Genomic DNA, 17,087 nt, shown 5'->3' with positions numbered 1-17,087 from the left:
TACTTGAAAGAGATGAAAGAGAGAGCGCGAAATGACTATGACGATATATATTGTGTACACACACATACACACACACACACACACACACACACTCACACTATATATATATATATATATATATATATATACATATATATCGTCATTGTTTCGCGATCTCTCTTTCATTCGCATATATCATATTTTGTTCAAAGGCATTTATCATAGAACAAGCTTTGCCTCTTTAAAAGATCAAGTGCTCCGTCTCTTTTCCTCATCGACAGTCGACTTGCTTTATCGCACGACGGCTTTGTCAACGTCGAGCGAGCTAGCAACGAAGAGGCTTGCCTAAAAATACACGCACGACAAACTTACGGTTATCGTCGGGCCCGCAGATATTTTTCCCTCGAAACACGGGCCCGGGGCCCCGCACGAAAGCGAAGAGAGGGCCCGACTGGCTCGAGCCCTGCAGGCCCGAAAGCAACGGGGCCTGGATATTCCGGTTCACTTAATCGTTTCCTCGGACCTGTGCCGGGGATCACGGGGCAGGCCTGGCGCGACGATGCCGCTGTGGTTCTCCGATGGGCCCAAAAAGGCCAACAAAAAAAAGCGGCAGCGAGCCGAGAAGGGATCCTGAGAGAGATCTTCGCCTCGTCGAATAACGCAAACAGAATGCCGTGTACAACTTCGTTTAAATTATCCTCAAGGGATGATATTGTTCTGGCCGTACTCTGAACGTGTCTACACGCTGTTCCATTATTACTACATCGAAATTTAAAAATCAATTTTTAATTAAGATAAAACATGAAAACGATGATTTTTGAGTTGTGAATAATGAAAATGAATAACTTTTCAGCGTGTTTGAATTTATGGGGGGAATATACATACAACGAAATCTAATTCTTTGCACAATATCAAAATTTAATTATGTTGAATTAGATATATGTCATGCGCGCATGTGCGTATATAACACACGCATATATATTACACACAAAATGTACAGTGTTCGTGTCTTCTATAACGTTTTGTCAAATTAAATGATAACGATGTTAAAGAGGTTCGGGGATACATAATGAGATGTGTTTACTTTTTTAAAATGTTACTTTATTGTCTTAAAGAGAGCATATACGAATGTACAGTCTGTGCAGACGAATATGCGTACCTGTATTTATTATAACGTTATATAACATTTGAAATATTAAATAAAATTGATTATAATATATTAGAAAGTTGTTCGTTATATTGGGTTATCGTTGCAGTATGTATTACCGGATCGACGGAGCGTGTAGCGTGGGATCGTGTCACGATCGGCAGCGCGAGTATCGTAAATGAATGCGCGTATATAGCCCAAGAAAGTCAAATGCGCTAAAGAATCGTGTCATTTCTAATATAAGGGAGTGTGTGTATCTTTGGCACAATGTACCTTTGAAAACACTTCAATTTGATTGCTTTTGATATTCTCTATAGCGGACACCAAATATATCTATTTCATGAAATTAGATTTAGTGAACGCTACTGTTGTAATAGAATAACCAGAATATTTAAAAAATTTTATGGTGCTTGATCATTGTCCGGAAAAATATGTCTAGCGTTCACAAAGGTGCAACAGTTTCCTTTATGTATAAACAGATATTAATACATGTGGTTTTTGTTTTGATTATTGCTTGGAGTAACTTCTTTGGGGGGGGGGGGGAAGTTAAGTTTCAACAATGTTTATTTACCGATTTACGAAAGCTAATGACTCGTAAATAGTCATTCTGCTTCTAAATACCGCGAATTGTTTGTTAAATCAGTTGTTAATTCCTAATCACCTTGTTGTCAATTTCATGTTTTGTGTTTTGCCTACACATACGTACATTTATTTATTTCGATTTATTTAAATATTTTTGGTAGTTTTTTTTAAGTATGATTAAAAATGTAATTATCATTACCGTATATATATTAAAAAAAAAAAACTAAAATTTAAAGATATTTGAAAAATTAAAATATTCTGCAGTTGCATTTTCGATAAGGCACTTGCGTCATTTGACTTTTTAAGGCGTTTACGTCATTTGAAAAATTAAATAATTATAAGATAATGAGAAGACATCGGACGTTTTGAGAATATAATATTACATATTTATTTGTGAATAAAAATATTAAGAAACACAAATTAAATCTCAGATTTGATATGATATGGATAGCGAGAGGATTTATTTGGATTATCTGCGTGGTAAATTGTCCTGGAAAATATTTACGTATTGCATTGATATTAATTCGTATAAAGATAACATTACTGATGAAGTTCTTAATTGTATTATTTAGTTATTATTATTATGGATGTTTTTATAGAATATTGTGCAAGAAGGCATAATTTTTGCGAAATTTTCATTATCTATAATAATCTATATTATCACGGTGTACTCTCGTGCAATTCACATGTACGAAAGAATTGTGAAAGGTTGCTACAATATTTCGCTACACTCTACATTATATTCGTATGCTACACTGTAATAAGACATTATAAAAAAGGATAGATGAAATAGGTCATTTTACGGTTATATCGGTGATTCGTTATTTATTCATACTGCAGTGACACTGATTTTTCGGGCGACGAAATCGACCGCGACGCTGTGACGATTAACGTGGAAAACGATGAAACACAAATTAATTGCTGATCTTACGGAGGCAAAGGTTATTATACGTACATGGAAAGAACAATTTTGCTGAATCCAGATCTGAAAATAATTTTTGTTCAATAATCAAAATAATTTTGTGCGAAAATCAAAATGATTGCTAGAATAAAATAGAAAAAATGTTTTATAGCAATGCTTATCAGTTTTAACAATTTAACAAATTATTTCAATAATTCAACAAAAAATTATCTTTACATCTGTATTTAGCAAAATTTTTAGACCTTTCAACAAAATTGTTCTTTCCGTGTACTATTAAAATGTAGGATGTAATATATTGCTTTCAATTGCAAATCTTAAATTCGTCGGACTTAAATACGCTTTAACGGTTCATTTCATATTCACGTTCTTGATTTTCTTGGGAGTGCTTAGGTACTTCGTACTTGCGGAAATTACGGGAATCAATTATGCATATGGCATGGAATTGAACGTATGTATTTCCGGTCAGGGGACTTGCTTATTCTTTCCATCCTCCCTCCTATCTCGATACGCCCTTTTCACTCGCACCATTACGTTAATCGCTAAAACGCATCCTTGTGTGTGTGTGTGTGTGTTTTTTTCTGCACGAAACCTGCCCCTTTCGCTGCACGGAGCTATCTATATTATTTTCGCTTGTGTAGATTATAGTTAACGTTTACATCATCCAAGTAGCAATAAACGTCGCCCGAACCTTTACGGATGGTGGAAACTTTTTTCTTCCATTTGTTTTCCCCTGCGCTTCGCGACCTATCGACGCGACTGTATGCATTATTTGTAAGTGTCTCTCCCTTGTTGCATTAACGACTGATTGTACCTCAATTCATTATGTAAACATCGCGATCGATAGAAGGGCAGCGTTTTGCGTATGTATACGCGATTTTTCCCTTCTCTTGCTACCCTCCTCTGCCTAGAAATTGGATGTCTAAATGTGCGCCTCGCGTGCCGACGAGCTGTTGGAAAGGAGCGCTTATTCGGATGTTTGTTAATTCACAAACTTGTGAGAATATTTCTCTATAATTGTCGATACTCCTATATTTTGCAAAGGAAGAACCCTTGAGAAATATGAAGCCATATCGAAGCATATACGAGGGATTTTAATACGAGAGCAACCTTTCCACTTGTCATTGTTGCAACAGTCGGGCTGACACTTTATGATCATCGCAATAATTTATGACGATAAAATAGACACTTATGATCCTTGTTCTATTTCAATCTTGATTCTTAACACGATTCGATCTCGAGTCTCAAGAATTCACTGTTGTCTGATCAACTGGTGAATAGTTCTAAAATATTACGAATACTTATAGTATAAAGTTGATAAATTGACAAATATTTCAATAGCATTTTAGGGATAGCAGGTAATTAGGTATCTATAGAAGTTAATTCGCAAAATTTATTCACATTCGTAGTCCCATAAAGAGCAAGCCTTACTACTTCTGCTCGCGTTAATCTTTTATTCGATTCTATCGTTAAACAATTTGTTTGGAATATTTAGAAAAATCGTATTTCAAATTTGACACGTACAGCATTTTATCTGTATCTGAAAAATACGAAAAACGATAAACTCTCGATATATAGAGTGTATTTTAAATGATGCCCACTAATTATATAGCGTTATTTCTTGTAACAAGAACCGAGTCGAAAAGATCTGAATTTCATTTTTCTCTATAATTATTTCTATCTCTTGTCGAAATTCTCTAAGGAGGATTCTTCTAACGGAATTAAGGAATATGATTTTTAATTTGAATCAAAAGGAACTTGCATTATTGCGACGCGTAAGAACATGGTCGGTTAACAGTAGCGCGAAGTTGCATTGAAAATCACACTCTTTCCGTTAAAAAAGCACTTTCTTTTTAGAGAAAATTTTAACAAAATAGAATTATAGGAAAAAATGTTGTAGGACTTTTCGACTCAGTTTTTACAAAAAATAATGTAATTAGTGGGCACCGAGAGGTCAACCACTACTAAAAAAATGTACAGTGATTGCTAATACACTTTATTGCTAGCGTTGCTATTGTATTGTACTTTCGTATTGTCAGTAATATTGCCATCTATTATCTCATGTACTGCCACCTATTGTGCATAATGTTGCCAAGTATTGCTAATGTATTTTTATGTATTACTAGTATTATAATGTCGTAATACTAGCAATATATTTCTAAAGAAATGTACACTGATTACCACAGCGGTTGACCTCTCGGTGGGCACTATTTAAGATACTATTTAAGATCCTGTATATTACGAATAAAATTAGTAATTAAACAATTTTGAGATAACAAATTTTGTCCAACAAAATTAAATAATGAATTCTGCATCATTTAAAATTATATATATATATATATATATATATATATATATATATATGTATACGTGTAAAATTTGTCTGACGAAAAATCGTTGCCAAGGTGTCCTTCATGCCTGTTCGAATTTCATGGACTTTCAAAGTTTTTCCTTACCTGCGCTACGCACAAAATACCGATGTTATCCGCAAGGAATGTTGCCATCCGTTCGTCTTTTAGATGAGAGTTATGTCGTTATATAAAGTGGCTGTTAATCGAAGAAGGATCCGCAAGCGCTATATTTACGACGCGCGCGACATTTCCGGAAATTAGCGGCGTAAATATTCGCATTACGTGACTTTGCTAACGTCTCGTTCAGCTTATTGAATATACGATTTACATGCGGTACGTATATAGTCGCTCCTTTTCACAAGTGCCTTATATTAGGATAGCCCAGTGTTGGTGAAAATATATGATCTCGTAGTCAGCCAAATTATTACTTCTCGAGTAAAATATTGGAATGATATCTGTTCACACGTGATGCTTTATTACGTACAATCGGAATTGTTTGCTATAATTATTACAATATACCGTTATATAATTTTTAATAATCGTGTATAGAAAAATTTTTCATTGACATTTAACGTATTATAATAAACTAAAGACAATATCGAATCTCACTTAAAACGATTGATCCTTATTTTTAAAACGAGTATACGAGTATAATAAATTTTCACGAGACTATTTAAACACTACTCTCGGAGAAATGCAGAGGCAACTTTGCATTTAGATATAAGTGCAGTTACCAGGAAATGTGCGCGATATCGCATATGAGATATACATATTTTAACAACACTGCAGGCGCCGCGACGCGAGGCGAGCTAAAGACGAGCGAGGGAAAGCTGAGAATTTAGCAGAGATGATTAGAGAATTTAGCAGTGATGTTTAGCGCGATGAAAAGGTTATCCCCGTGCATTACCGGCGTAGTAGTACGTCTAAATTCTAAAACGTTGAGGAACACATCCGATTTGGTTGTCAGTCGGTTGCACGAGTTGTTAGTTTTGACGACCGGCCCGATATTTTAAATCGTTTTTAGACGAAACGTATCTCCTCTCCCGATAATGCCTTGAGATAAGCGCAAACCTATCATGAGTCGTTTTCCTTTCCGCAACACAGGTATTTCTTTCTCGTCCGACTGATTATCTGACGCGGATATTTAAAACGTTATCGCGACGCTCGCTCGTGAATGATTTAAATTTCTTGTTGAAGTAAGTTGGAGGTAAAACGCAAGGAAGATCTCTCGATTCCTCAGTCGAGCAGAAATGAACAGCTCTGTTCAGGAAATAAACACGATCGAACGAGTTTCCATGGCGAAAAAATATCGAAGTATCGCGAGGCGCAAAATATCGGTATCAGACCGACCCCAGCCACGGACGCGTTCCCTCGACGCGGTCGTCTCGCGTTTCGAAATGTCAAGCCGCGGGGAGGGGTTAGAGAGACAGGGAAAGAAAGAGAGAGAGAGAGAGATCTGTCATATCCGTTCAGGATCCTCCCCGACCAGGTAACATTTAAATACCCTCGCCAGGTTCTCGGTGCACGTCGATCGGTTCAGCCTGCAGTGATCTTGTGAGAGAGGCGAGAAAGAAGACCAGCTGCCTGCAGGCTGCGCCCAGCGTCGCGCGCGCACACCGAGAAGCAACCTCCTCGTGTCAAGCGTGAGGACGACGACGACGACGACAACGACGACGACGACCGCGACGACGACGACAACGGCGAGGAGGAGAAGGAGAAGGAGGAGGAGGAGGAGGAAGGGCAATACTCTACCGGACGAGAGAGCAAGTGACAAAAAGGACAGTGAGGGTGAGGCAAAGAGAGAGGGAGAGAAAGACAGACACGAGCGAAAGGAAAGAAGGACAGACAGAGGATGAATGGCCCCGGGAGTCATCAGCACCGCGGCTTGGGCATGCAGGGACGTTACAGAACCGTGGTGGCCAATGGCGCCCCGTCGGGGCCGCACGCGCGCGCCTCCGCGTCGTCTCATCCCCGCAACGGCGGATGGCACCCCCACAGTCTGCATCAGCAGCAGCGGCAGCAGCAGCAACAGCAGCAGCAGCAGCAATTCGCCGCCGGCAGCAAGGAATACCCGTACCGGCAGTGCCCGCCACGATATCACAATGGGTATATTAACGAACCCGCGCAATTGCAAGTCCGGCCGGCCGCCGCGCTGTCGTGAATATATACGCGAGTTTTCGCGGCGTGTCCCAAGCTCGCGGCAGCTCGAGAGGGCAGAAACTCGGGCGATAGTATTGTGACAAGAATATTTCTGTAGAGAATTGTCGGGTAAATCTCATTTTTTTTTTCTCGCGCAGACGCTTTTGTCGCGACAAAACGCTTTGTGACGATGGGGTAATATTTCCTTTAATATTCGCATTTTTTTTTTAATCTCACCCCCACGTATGTCGATAATTTTATATTTCGATTCAGGATTTTTTATTCTCAGAAAATTTTATACGAGAACACAAAACTTTATTTCTCTATAATATAATTAATTTATTAAATGCTTCACAAAGTTGTGCTTTGGCGCAACTATTAACAACTATTAATCCTTAAATATCCGGGTATATTGTATAATATTGTTCTTCTTCAGGCTTAACATTAAATCCCTAGAAATTATGGGAAAATTTAACGATAAAAACTACGCAGAGTTAATTGCTTTCATTAATTTTTCTTTTAATAAAAAGTAAAAACGATGAATGAAAAATTATAAAATTAAAATTTGAAATATTTAATTTTAATGTAAAGAGTAAGAGAAGTTTGGGTATGTGTACTATATAGAGAAATAAGGCAAAACTAAGAATAATTAAAAATAATTGTTTTTGTTTTTAAATGCGTGCTATTTTTAAAATTTGGATTTACGTTACGATTAAAAATGTTATTTACACTTGCTTGCCTGAGTGCCATTTTATTTGACACTTGGGCCGAACGTAATATACGTATATTTCTATAAGATCGTTCCGCGATGACGAAGAACTTTTACGCACGGCAACCCTCATTAGAAAAATCTGTAGAACGTACCGGAGGTGGAGTCACATTTGTACTATACGATATTCGCGATTCTTAAATCTTGAGAGAGAAAGAGAGAGAGAGAGAGAGAGAGAGCTAACGGGATAGAAGATGCAGCTTTATAAAAACTTCCCCTTTAAGAAACTTTATTTTTACTCTGCAAAAGTTTACTTTTTAAAAATACAATTAATTTATCGTCAAAACATATTTGTAACTTTATCAAGTTTACAACGTTTTTACTTTACATATACTTTCATTTATTTAATCAGATCGATAATCTTTCTGCCTGTCGATACAGAGTGTCACAGATAATTACTTTTTTTGTTACACTTATCAATAATTTCGGTATTAATGGGTTTTTAATAATTTATTTAAGTTTTTTTTTTAAACAAATTTTTGCTAATCTTAGAAAACTCTCCAGAAATTGAATAAACGCTCCGTTAATCCACTTGACGTTAAACGACGGAAGATAGAGGATTTTATGATTTTATACGTACTTCTGAAGTTTCTCGCGAAGGCAAATTACGAATCGCTAAAACAGTCTCTTTCGTATACTTTGATATTTTTGACAGTGAAAAGTTATTACGTGACATAGACGGAAGAATCTTCTGACGGTGGAGAATATGACGAGTTTGAGACGCCCTGTACAATTTTCACGGACTTTCTACCAGCTGTAGAAAGTCCGGAGTAAATAGAATTCCGTTTATTCAACGCCTGGAAAACGCTCTCGATCTCTATCAGATTGCTCAAAGTCGACACGCGTTTCATTACGGGATGGATCGAGCTTTTTTTTTCCTTTTTTTCCCGCGTGGCAAAAATTCTCGTGCCACGTTCCCATTATTCATCGTGCATTTGTACATTTGTGCATTAAACGTCATGAACTTAGTACATGGCTTAGCTAAAGTGTCGTACGTTATATGTGCATATATATATATATATATACATATAAATCATTTTCTTTTAAAATTGGTTTTATATATATATATATATATATATATATATATATATATCTGTATATATAAAACACGATACACGCATATGTATATATATATATTTTTATGATTTTAAATACACATACATATATAAATACGTGTATGTTTATAAAAATTATTTATATATTATGCATAATATTTAAATATATTTTGATATGTTATGTACATAATACATGTGTACATGGTTATATATTAAAAAATATTTTTTTATATAAATATATACATGTATTTATATATAAAAAATATACAATATATACAAAACTAAACAATGCATTTAAGGCCAAGTCGAAAGATGACGATGTTTGCGTGTATTTAATTTTTAGTGGAGCCGACGTTGAAGATTCTCTTTAATCAACCATAATCAACGGGCCGCCGCGATAACGTGCCCGCGAGACGCGCTTTATTTCCGTGCTCTCGCACTTCGAAACCCTTTTTCACCGATTCGCGCGCGTGGCGCCCATTTCTCGTTTATCTGCCTACCTTAATTTAAATCGGTTTATCGATTTTCCTTCGCTCTCTGTCTCTCCCCATGTCGACCGCGTGCACTTTTGTTCTATGTATATGTAGCATCGTTGGATTTCATTAGACACAACTATTATATACTCTTGCCGCATCTGTGTAGACCTCACAGCCTTGCAAACTTAACGAACGTTCAATTAGGATTTCTTGTTGGTTCTCTCATGTAGGGTGTCCCGATACTCTGCCTTTGATCTTAGTCACAGATTTTGGGGTCGATGTAACTCCTTGGAAATTATTTCGAACGAAGCCGTAAATAAATAATTTTTTTTAACGTAAACGTAACGCTAAATTGAAAATTCAATAATAATTATAGTTAAGATGCAAGGAAATTTAAATAAGAGCAGTTTTTCTGTTCGTTTGCACTTTATACATATTTCGTAGCATTTAATTTGAAAATAAGATTATATAAGCTTTCTCAATTTTAATTGAGAAAAACTTGAGGTCAAGTAAATCGAAAATTCTGTCATTGAAATTAGAGGCGGAAATTTTTAAATTTGGCAAATGCGAATTATTAATAAGATGATTATAATTTTTCCTAACAGTAGATGTTGTCAAATATTAAAACATCTAAAAGACTTAAAAAATATTTTTTAAATATTATTTTTTAAATTCCTTGATTTTGACAAGATATCTAAATAGATAGTAGTTAAAGATGTACCATTTTGATTCGCACGCGGAATTATTATGCAACTGCATGACGCAACATATTTGCATTTTCTTGCAAGTATCGAATTGATTCATCGTCAGTTATTATTTTGTAAACAAAACATTTATAGAATCAACCTTAGAAATTTTCTTTTATAACAGTGGCGATTTTTCGTCACTTATAGATATATGTAGGTATTTTTGAGAGGAAGTACGGTCGGTCAGCGGTATCCTGCATGTTAAAAACTGCAAGTTGCATGCAAAAAGACATTGAAAAAAAAGTGTTGGCTCATGCGTACGACTTGAATCGTTATCAAGCCTTACCTATATGTATATAAATTCATGTTGCAAACACGTCTATAACTTCACGATTGCATGATTTTCGCGTCTCTTTCTGCCTGTCGGAAGATTATCGAGTAGAAGTAACTTTATATGGAATACAAATTTTTCCGTATATCTGAAAACATGTATGCTGACATAGGAAAAAAATTTATTTATATTTCATTGTGGGTTAAAATTCTCTAACAAAATTCGAAATCGCGAATAATTCAGTTAATTAACTGACACAAATTCCACTTTATTTTAGGACGTATGACGTCTCTTGAGAGAAAACGTTATATTAAAATCACACTTTTAACAAGCAGCGAACTTAATTCGCGGTTTAATTAGCACCACATGTCTCACAGCAGTTTTATCGGGTTTTTTTTCTCGACATTAGACGGTTCTGAAGTTTAATCCTCGCCGCGAGATGTGTGTTTAAACTGGCGTAATCTTGCTCCAACTTATACGATCGCCGCTATTGACGCATGACATCGACATCTTTGAGAGCCATTTAGCTTTGCCAATTGACTCTAATATCCGTCGAGAGAACGTACAATTTTATAACGCCCGCTTCAACATTTTACTTTCCTTAACTTTTTTTTCTATATGCCACGTCTGTGGTATAATATGTTCCGCTGGTTATCTCGTTTAGCCTGCTCGCGCATATTTATCAGTTTCGTGTGTACAAAGTGTATATATACACATATAGATTTTTTTCCCCTTTCTTACGACCGCGAGGAGTCTATCGCGAGTCTATCCTTCTCTCGAGTCTCGAACGTTAGTCCATGTTAGACGACTGCAGGAGATAAACTCCAGTTTAAAGAGAGGGGCGAGAGAAAACGCGATAGGGGATCTCTGCTTCCCGATCGAAATGTCCCTTTTCATGAAAATCGGAGGGAAAGTCATCTCGAATGCGATAAATGCAACGAATTAAATATAAATGCATTAAATAAATTTACGAGTACAATATGCAATATTGATGCCGAAGCCGTACAAACGCACGGGGTGAAATTATGCAAATGGCATTATATTATGTTACATCATGTATTACAAGAGCGTATATAGTGTGCGAACTATTTTACGAACGTATACACGTCGTGCATTATGTAAACGTTACAATTCGGTTTCCATTGACACGTATATTCTTTATGACACGCCGTTCACAAAGTAAAACTGGTTCGCGATTGTATAACGATAAACAAATCCGAGGCACGACAAAACAAAAATAAATAAACCGCTGGACCGGCGCACCAGTTTGTCGTCGAATCGTTAACTATTACGGCCAATTTATTCCGTCCCGTGCTTGTAGGTCAGCCAAATACATAGAGAGAGTTGCTGTCCCCTTCCTCCTCCACCACCCTCCCTCCCCCTTCCCCCCTCCCGCTATCGGTCATCCTTTCGGCCGCGGATTCGTCGACGTGTTCGTCGCGTTATTCGCTTTTCCGTTAACCGAAAATTGAAGATGGAATCGCGGATATGGTGCAGCCATAGATGAATATGTCAGCGACAAAATTAAATCGCGCGGCTTTCGAGACTTTATAATAGCGGTGCGAGCGCTTCTAATTTCGGGGTCGCGAGGATAAAATGTCGGAGTGCAGAAGTGCCCGCGAGAAGCGCGCGGCGAGGGGCTTCGCTTCGCGACGTATTTTTTGTATCGGCAAAAATTTCGAAGGCATCATTTTGCGAGACTGCACAGCCGTGTCCACGACGGGTGTTTCCACCTCGCGACCAACCGGCCCGTCGTTCGTTCTTGTTTACGACGCGAATAAGACCGCGTCCGTCGGCAGCAGTGCGGACGTCGCGTCGCGTCGCTATCGGTTTCAATTCTGATGACTGCGACTTTCATAATCGCGCTCGCTCGCGAGAAGAGAGGGAGCGCTTGCTTTAATTGCCCGAGCCGCTCGAATCGCGCGACGTTGCAGACCGTCGTCGGGTTCTCGCTATAATATCGATCGGAATGCTAAAATCGTGCGTGCAGACGCGGGAAGGGGGGGGGAGAGGACAAAGGACGGGGACTCCCCTATATAGAGAGATTTCCGATCGGAACGAAACCGGGAATCTTCGCCCGGAAATAAGATTTTCGCCGCGAAAATCTGGCGCGGCCCGGCAAGACCTTGCAAGACCTCCGCCTCCTCGGCGAAGTCGAGCGCGACTAAAATTAATTAGACAACGTCGAAATAGATCGCACACGTTTCGCGTCCACGCGGATCAATACGCAGCTGTGACGGAGATGCGGGCGAGAATTCGCGGGATTAGCGCGCGGCCGACTCTCCTTTCAAATTTGCATAACGTCAAATCCGTCCGTCACTTCCTTCGTCCTTTAAACGTCGAATTAAATCGCGGTATTTCTGATGCTGTTCCCGGCACACACGTCGCACGCCGCCAGCCGGGGCAGCTAGCGACAGCGGCGCCGAACGAACGATGAAATTTTAAGGAAGCGCCCCATCACGCGCGTGCAATTCCGCATGCATATATATTTTTACAAAGAAAAAAGAAGACCTGTAGAATTTTCATGGATTGTTTTTTTTATCGAGGAAGGGACTCTTCTCCCGGGTTTTTTTTTTATTATTCGCGCGCAGGAGGAATTGCGTTGTTGCACGGTATATATCGTCTCGTTCGCGCGAGGAGGCGGAGGCGAGCAAGATTCGCGTTGGCCGGGATCCTCGTTCCGCAGCCGCCTCGTACGTGACTCATCTCGTTACGCGTGCGGCTAGTATCGGCGCTTATAACCGAGTTATCGCTCGGCAGAGAACGGCGTATCTCGCCGGGGGATTTATTACGTATTTTCCGTTCGCGTTTCCGTGCGCCTTCGTGTGTGTACCGCGCGACTCGCACGGAGTGTGTGTGTCTCCCTCCCCCGAATCTCTCTCTCTCTCTTTCTTTCTCTCTCTGTCTCTCGTATAGAACTCGCTCTCATATATTTCTCCTATGCACGGACGCAGGGATTGCCCCGGGGTCGGCACGTCCTCCGGACCGGCCGGCAAGGAGGTTTCCTATCACGGGAACGTGGGTGGAAGCAGCGTGGGATATAAGCCGCCACCGCAGCACAGCCCACAGACGAGGGGCCCGCCGCCGCACTTCCCCCAGGAGCCGGTAGGCCCGCCGGCCAACTCCCCGCCGTTGCACATCAGTATCTGCCAACAGGTAAAAAAAAAAAAAACGCCTCTTCCTCTCTCGGTCCCTTCCTCTTCTCCTGGCTCTCCCTTTCGAGAAGGCCGTCGCTTAATCGCAATGACCGCTGTGGTGATTTCAGGAGAACACGATGCGCGGCCCTATACTGAACATGAGTCCCGGTCTCGGAGCCAGCGGAGTAGACATGGAGTACCGCAGGAACTCTCAAGGTACGATTTTTTCATCCGCTTGTCCGCAATTCGAAAGTTCGAGCCTGCACGTGCAATTCTTTTTTTCCCTTTTTTTATTTTTCCTCTCTCGCGTATTACGACTCGATACGGCAAAAGTAGTCGTTAGAAGACAAGTCCTTCGTGTGATCGGCTGTTGCGAGGAAAGTTACGTAAACCTCTGCTTTCAGCCACGAACCAGCTACCTCTGAGCCCCGTGCAAATCCAACCGTCGCCGCCTTACTACAGGCAGCCTAGTCAGGACGACGGCAGAAAAGTGAGTGGCTGTTGTGTTTTGCGCGTCTTTAACGACAAATAAAACATCTCAAGTGTCAATACAGTTATTTGTACTTTGCGTTGAATAATTGGCGCGAAAGAAAAACGAATTCGACAGGGAGATCGCAGTTGACGGTAGAATTAATGAATTGAACTCTCTTATTCGACTGTGCGAATGAATCGTGCACTCAATAATTTTCGACAGTCTAAGAATAGGCTTTTTCAATCTTTCTAACGATTCACAATAACTTTTCTTTGATGAAAAAAAAACCACGCGTCTCTTATCCTTAACGAAAGATGTCAAGAGAATTGATTACTGAGCTCGTCGAGCTTTATTTTACAAGTTTCTGCTCACACTAGACGAGAAGCTCGTTCAAGTACAACATTTTGATTATTTCACTAATTAAAACAATAACAAGCTTTTTAATATTCTGCCGGCAAACTGAGAGAGCTCTTCTCCGAGCGATACATATACACTTTACTCGGATTGAAAGCGAGTAGGAGAGAACAAACGATACAAAGCGGGATGTTTCTTTTTCCAGAGCGAGTCGCCGTCGAGGAAGCGTCGCCGAATATCTCGCAACGGTGCCGTGTCTGGGATAGAGGTACGGGAAACGACACCGCCAGCGCCGACGCCACCCCTGCACACGACCCCGCCGCCTTGGGAATTCGGGGGCGCGCCACAACGGCGCTCGCCCCGCAATCACATATCCACCCGCGGCAGTCCGACGGTTAGGAATCGTTATCAGCGTTACACGGAATCGTTCGGGCTCTCCTATCCGTTCCTGCCGGGTCACAATCCCCATCAGAACATCCACAATTCCCATCACGGCCTTCACAATTCGCATCACAACATCCACGGCTCTCACCCGCACGGTCTGCACAACGGTCCCCACCATAACATCCACAACGCCCATCAGGCGCATCCCCATCCGCACCCGGCGGCCGGTGGTACTGGGCACCATCCCGCGCAGGGTGCGAACGCGCCTGTGGTCGTCGACGTGGGTCAAGTCGGCGTGTCCGGCCTAGGGGTCGCCGTTAGCGGAGAACCGCTGTGGCATCCGCAGGCGACCGGCTACAGGATTCCGTGTCAGCTTCACAGCCTCTACACGCCTCACGGAACGCATCCGTTCGGACACTCGTGCCAGGTAGGTCGGCAATAAGTTTTTATCCATTGCGAACGCTCGAGCGAGAGTAAGTTTTGCTTGTCAATTTCATTCGTGATATTACGACTTCGGCGTAAGACTTAGTGTTTCAAGATCGATAAGTAATCAGTGCGCAGACTGCCATAAATCTTGGGGAAAAAATGTATAAATTACACAAAAATATTGTATAAATACCAAGATTTGCTGTATGACTGAATAAACCATTTCCCATATTATTTGCTGCGAAAAGGTTTCATTTTTTTTCACTGGGTACAAAAATCGAGTTTTATTTACAGACTATATTCCATTATATCTTTGATCAGCGCGTATTTTTATTAAGTAGTATATTATGTGGAATAACTACATATTGCATCGTTTGTTTAGGTGACGCATCATCACAATCATTATTCTGCCGCTCATCCAACGCATCCGAGTCACGGAATCGTTAGTTCTTTGGTGGGTGCCGCACCCAGAGGATACGCGCCACCGGCCGGTGGCGTTGCAGGACTGCACACTGCGGGTCCACCGCCCGTCCACACTGATTACACCGCGCATCATCAATTGTCTCAGCAGGTGAACTAGAAATACTTGGAAGAACATGTCTTAGGATAATTTTTATAACTTAAATGTAAGACAGGCTAATGAGAGTCATGAGCGGTTCTTGGTGCCCAAAATTTTATGTTATGTATACGTATATACTGTATATTTTTAATGTAACTTGATGTTCTAATATTGCACATAAAATTTTGGGCACCAAGAACTGCTCGTGACTCTCATTAGTTTTTCTTACATTTAAGTTTTATATATCGAGAGTTCTATATAATTTTTATAGTCCGATCTTACATTTAAAGATCGTCCTAAATTTGGTCTAAAGCAGTCTCAAGATAGAGATTGTACTTCAGATGATCTTTAATGTAAGATCGAATTATGAATACCGCTCTTAGGCTCTTAGGTTATGGAGGATCGCTCATTCTGCAAATGTGATATCCAATTTCTGAGGAAAATAAATGTCATTATTTGTCCTTAGAAAACATTCTTACGTTTGCGAAATATATATACGCCGAATACTAGTGTTTTTTTTATTTACAATACCTTTGTTAGACAATATTTTTACGCAATGTTTTTCACTGCTGACGTTCTTTCTTCTCACATTTATATTTCCAGAGGGAAGTCGAGCTCGAACTGATCGAGTCTCATCATCACCACAGAGTGGGTGCCGCAGCTGGTGCACCATTACCGTTACCGCACTCGTATTCTCCGCCGGCTCTTACACAGGTGACAACACCGCCGCCCCTATTCTTGTCGGAGACGCGAAACAGTCAATTGGAGATTGTACAGAACAGAACTCGGCGATTAACATCCAACGTTCTGCGACGGCCGAGATTCGGTAGATGGAGGAACACAACTCAATTACCCATGGCTTATCCGGGATATTTACTGCACTTCTTGTGCGTAAAGCTTATTTTGGCATATATCGTTATACAATTCCTAAGAATGCGCAAAATGCTCTGACTGTTAATCCACACGACGATATTCACTTTCTAGAGCGATGTTCAGCAATCCACCGCTGTCCCCCTACAATCAGGCCGAATTGTCCTCGCCCGACTCGGTCACGGAAAACTACGAGGCGTTGCTGTCCCTAGCCGAGAGACTGGGCGAGGCCAAGCCGCGGGGTTTGACTCGCGCGGAGGTCGAGCAGCTACCCTCTTACAAATTCAACGCAGAGACACACCAAGGCGATCAGACCAATTGCGTCGTGTGCATGTGCGACTTCGAGGCCCTCCAATCTCTACGTGTTCTGCCATGCTCTCATGAATTTCATTCTAAGTGCATCGACAAATGGCTTAAGGTGAGTCAAATGGCAGCAACGCCCCTCCCCCCC

General features: G+C 40.5%; 1 protein-coding gene across 2 annotated transcripts in view; it reads left to right on the top strand.

Annotated features, from left to right (window-relative positions):
• The window catches only part of LOC105456917 (RING finger protein 44), a 57,383-nt gene that overhangs the window by 37,262 nt on the left and 3,034 nt on the right, over positions 1-17,087 (top strand). The window contains exons 2-9 of one of the 2 annotated variants that reach the window (XM_011701298.1): positions 6,492-7,084; positions 13,389-13,590; positions 13,700-13,787; positions 13,976-14,061; positions 14,603-15,208; positions 15,590-15,778; positions 16,370-16,653; positions 16,751-17,054. In XM_011701298.1, the coding sequence (XP_011699600.1) occupies positions 6,831-7,084; positions 13,389-13,590; positions 13,700-13,787; positions 13,976-14,061; positions 14,603-15,208; positions 15,590-15,778; positions 16,370-16,653; positions 16,751-17,054 (2,013 nt within the window). In that variant the 5' untranslated portion in view covers positions 6,492-6,830. Of the gene's footprint in view, positions 1-6,451; positions 7,085-13,388; positions 13,591-13,699; positions 13,788-13,975; positions 14,062-14,602; positions 15,209-15,589; positions 15,779-16,369; positions 16,654-16,750; positions 17,055-17,087 lie in introns of both variants that reach the window. The other variant, XM_011701297.1, reaches the window with a different exon arrangement.

The sequence above is a fragment of the Wasmannia auropunctata genome, unplaced genomic scaffold (genome assembly GCF_000956235.1).
Source record: "Wasmannia auropunctata unplaced genomic scaffold, wasmannia.A_1.0 LD335479.1, whole genome shotgun sequence".
Taxonomy (NCBI): domain Eukaryota; kingdom Metazoa; phylum Arthropoda; class Insecta; order Hymenoptera; family Formicidae; genus Wasmannia; species Wasmannia auropunctata.
This window is presented reverse-complemented; position numbering and strand designations above follow the sequence as displayed.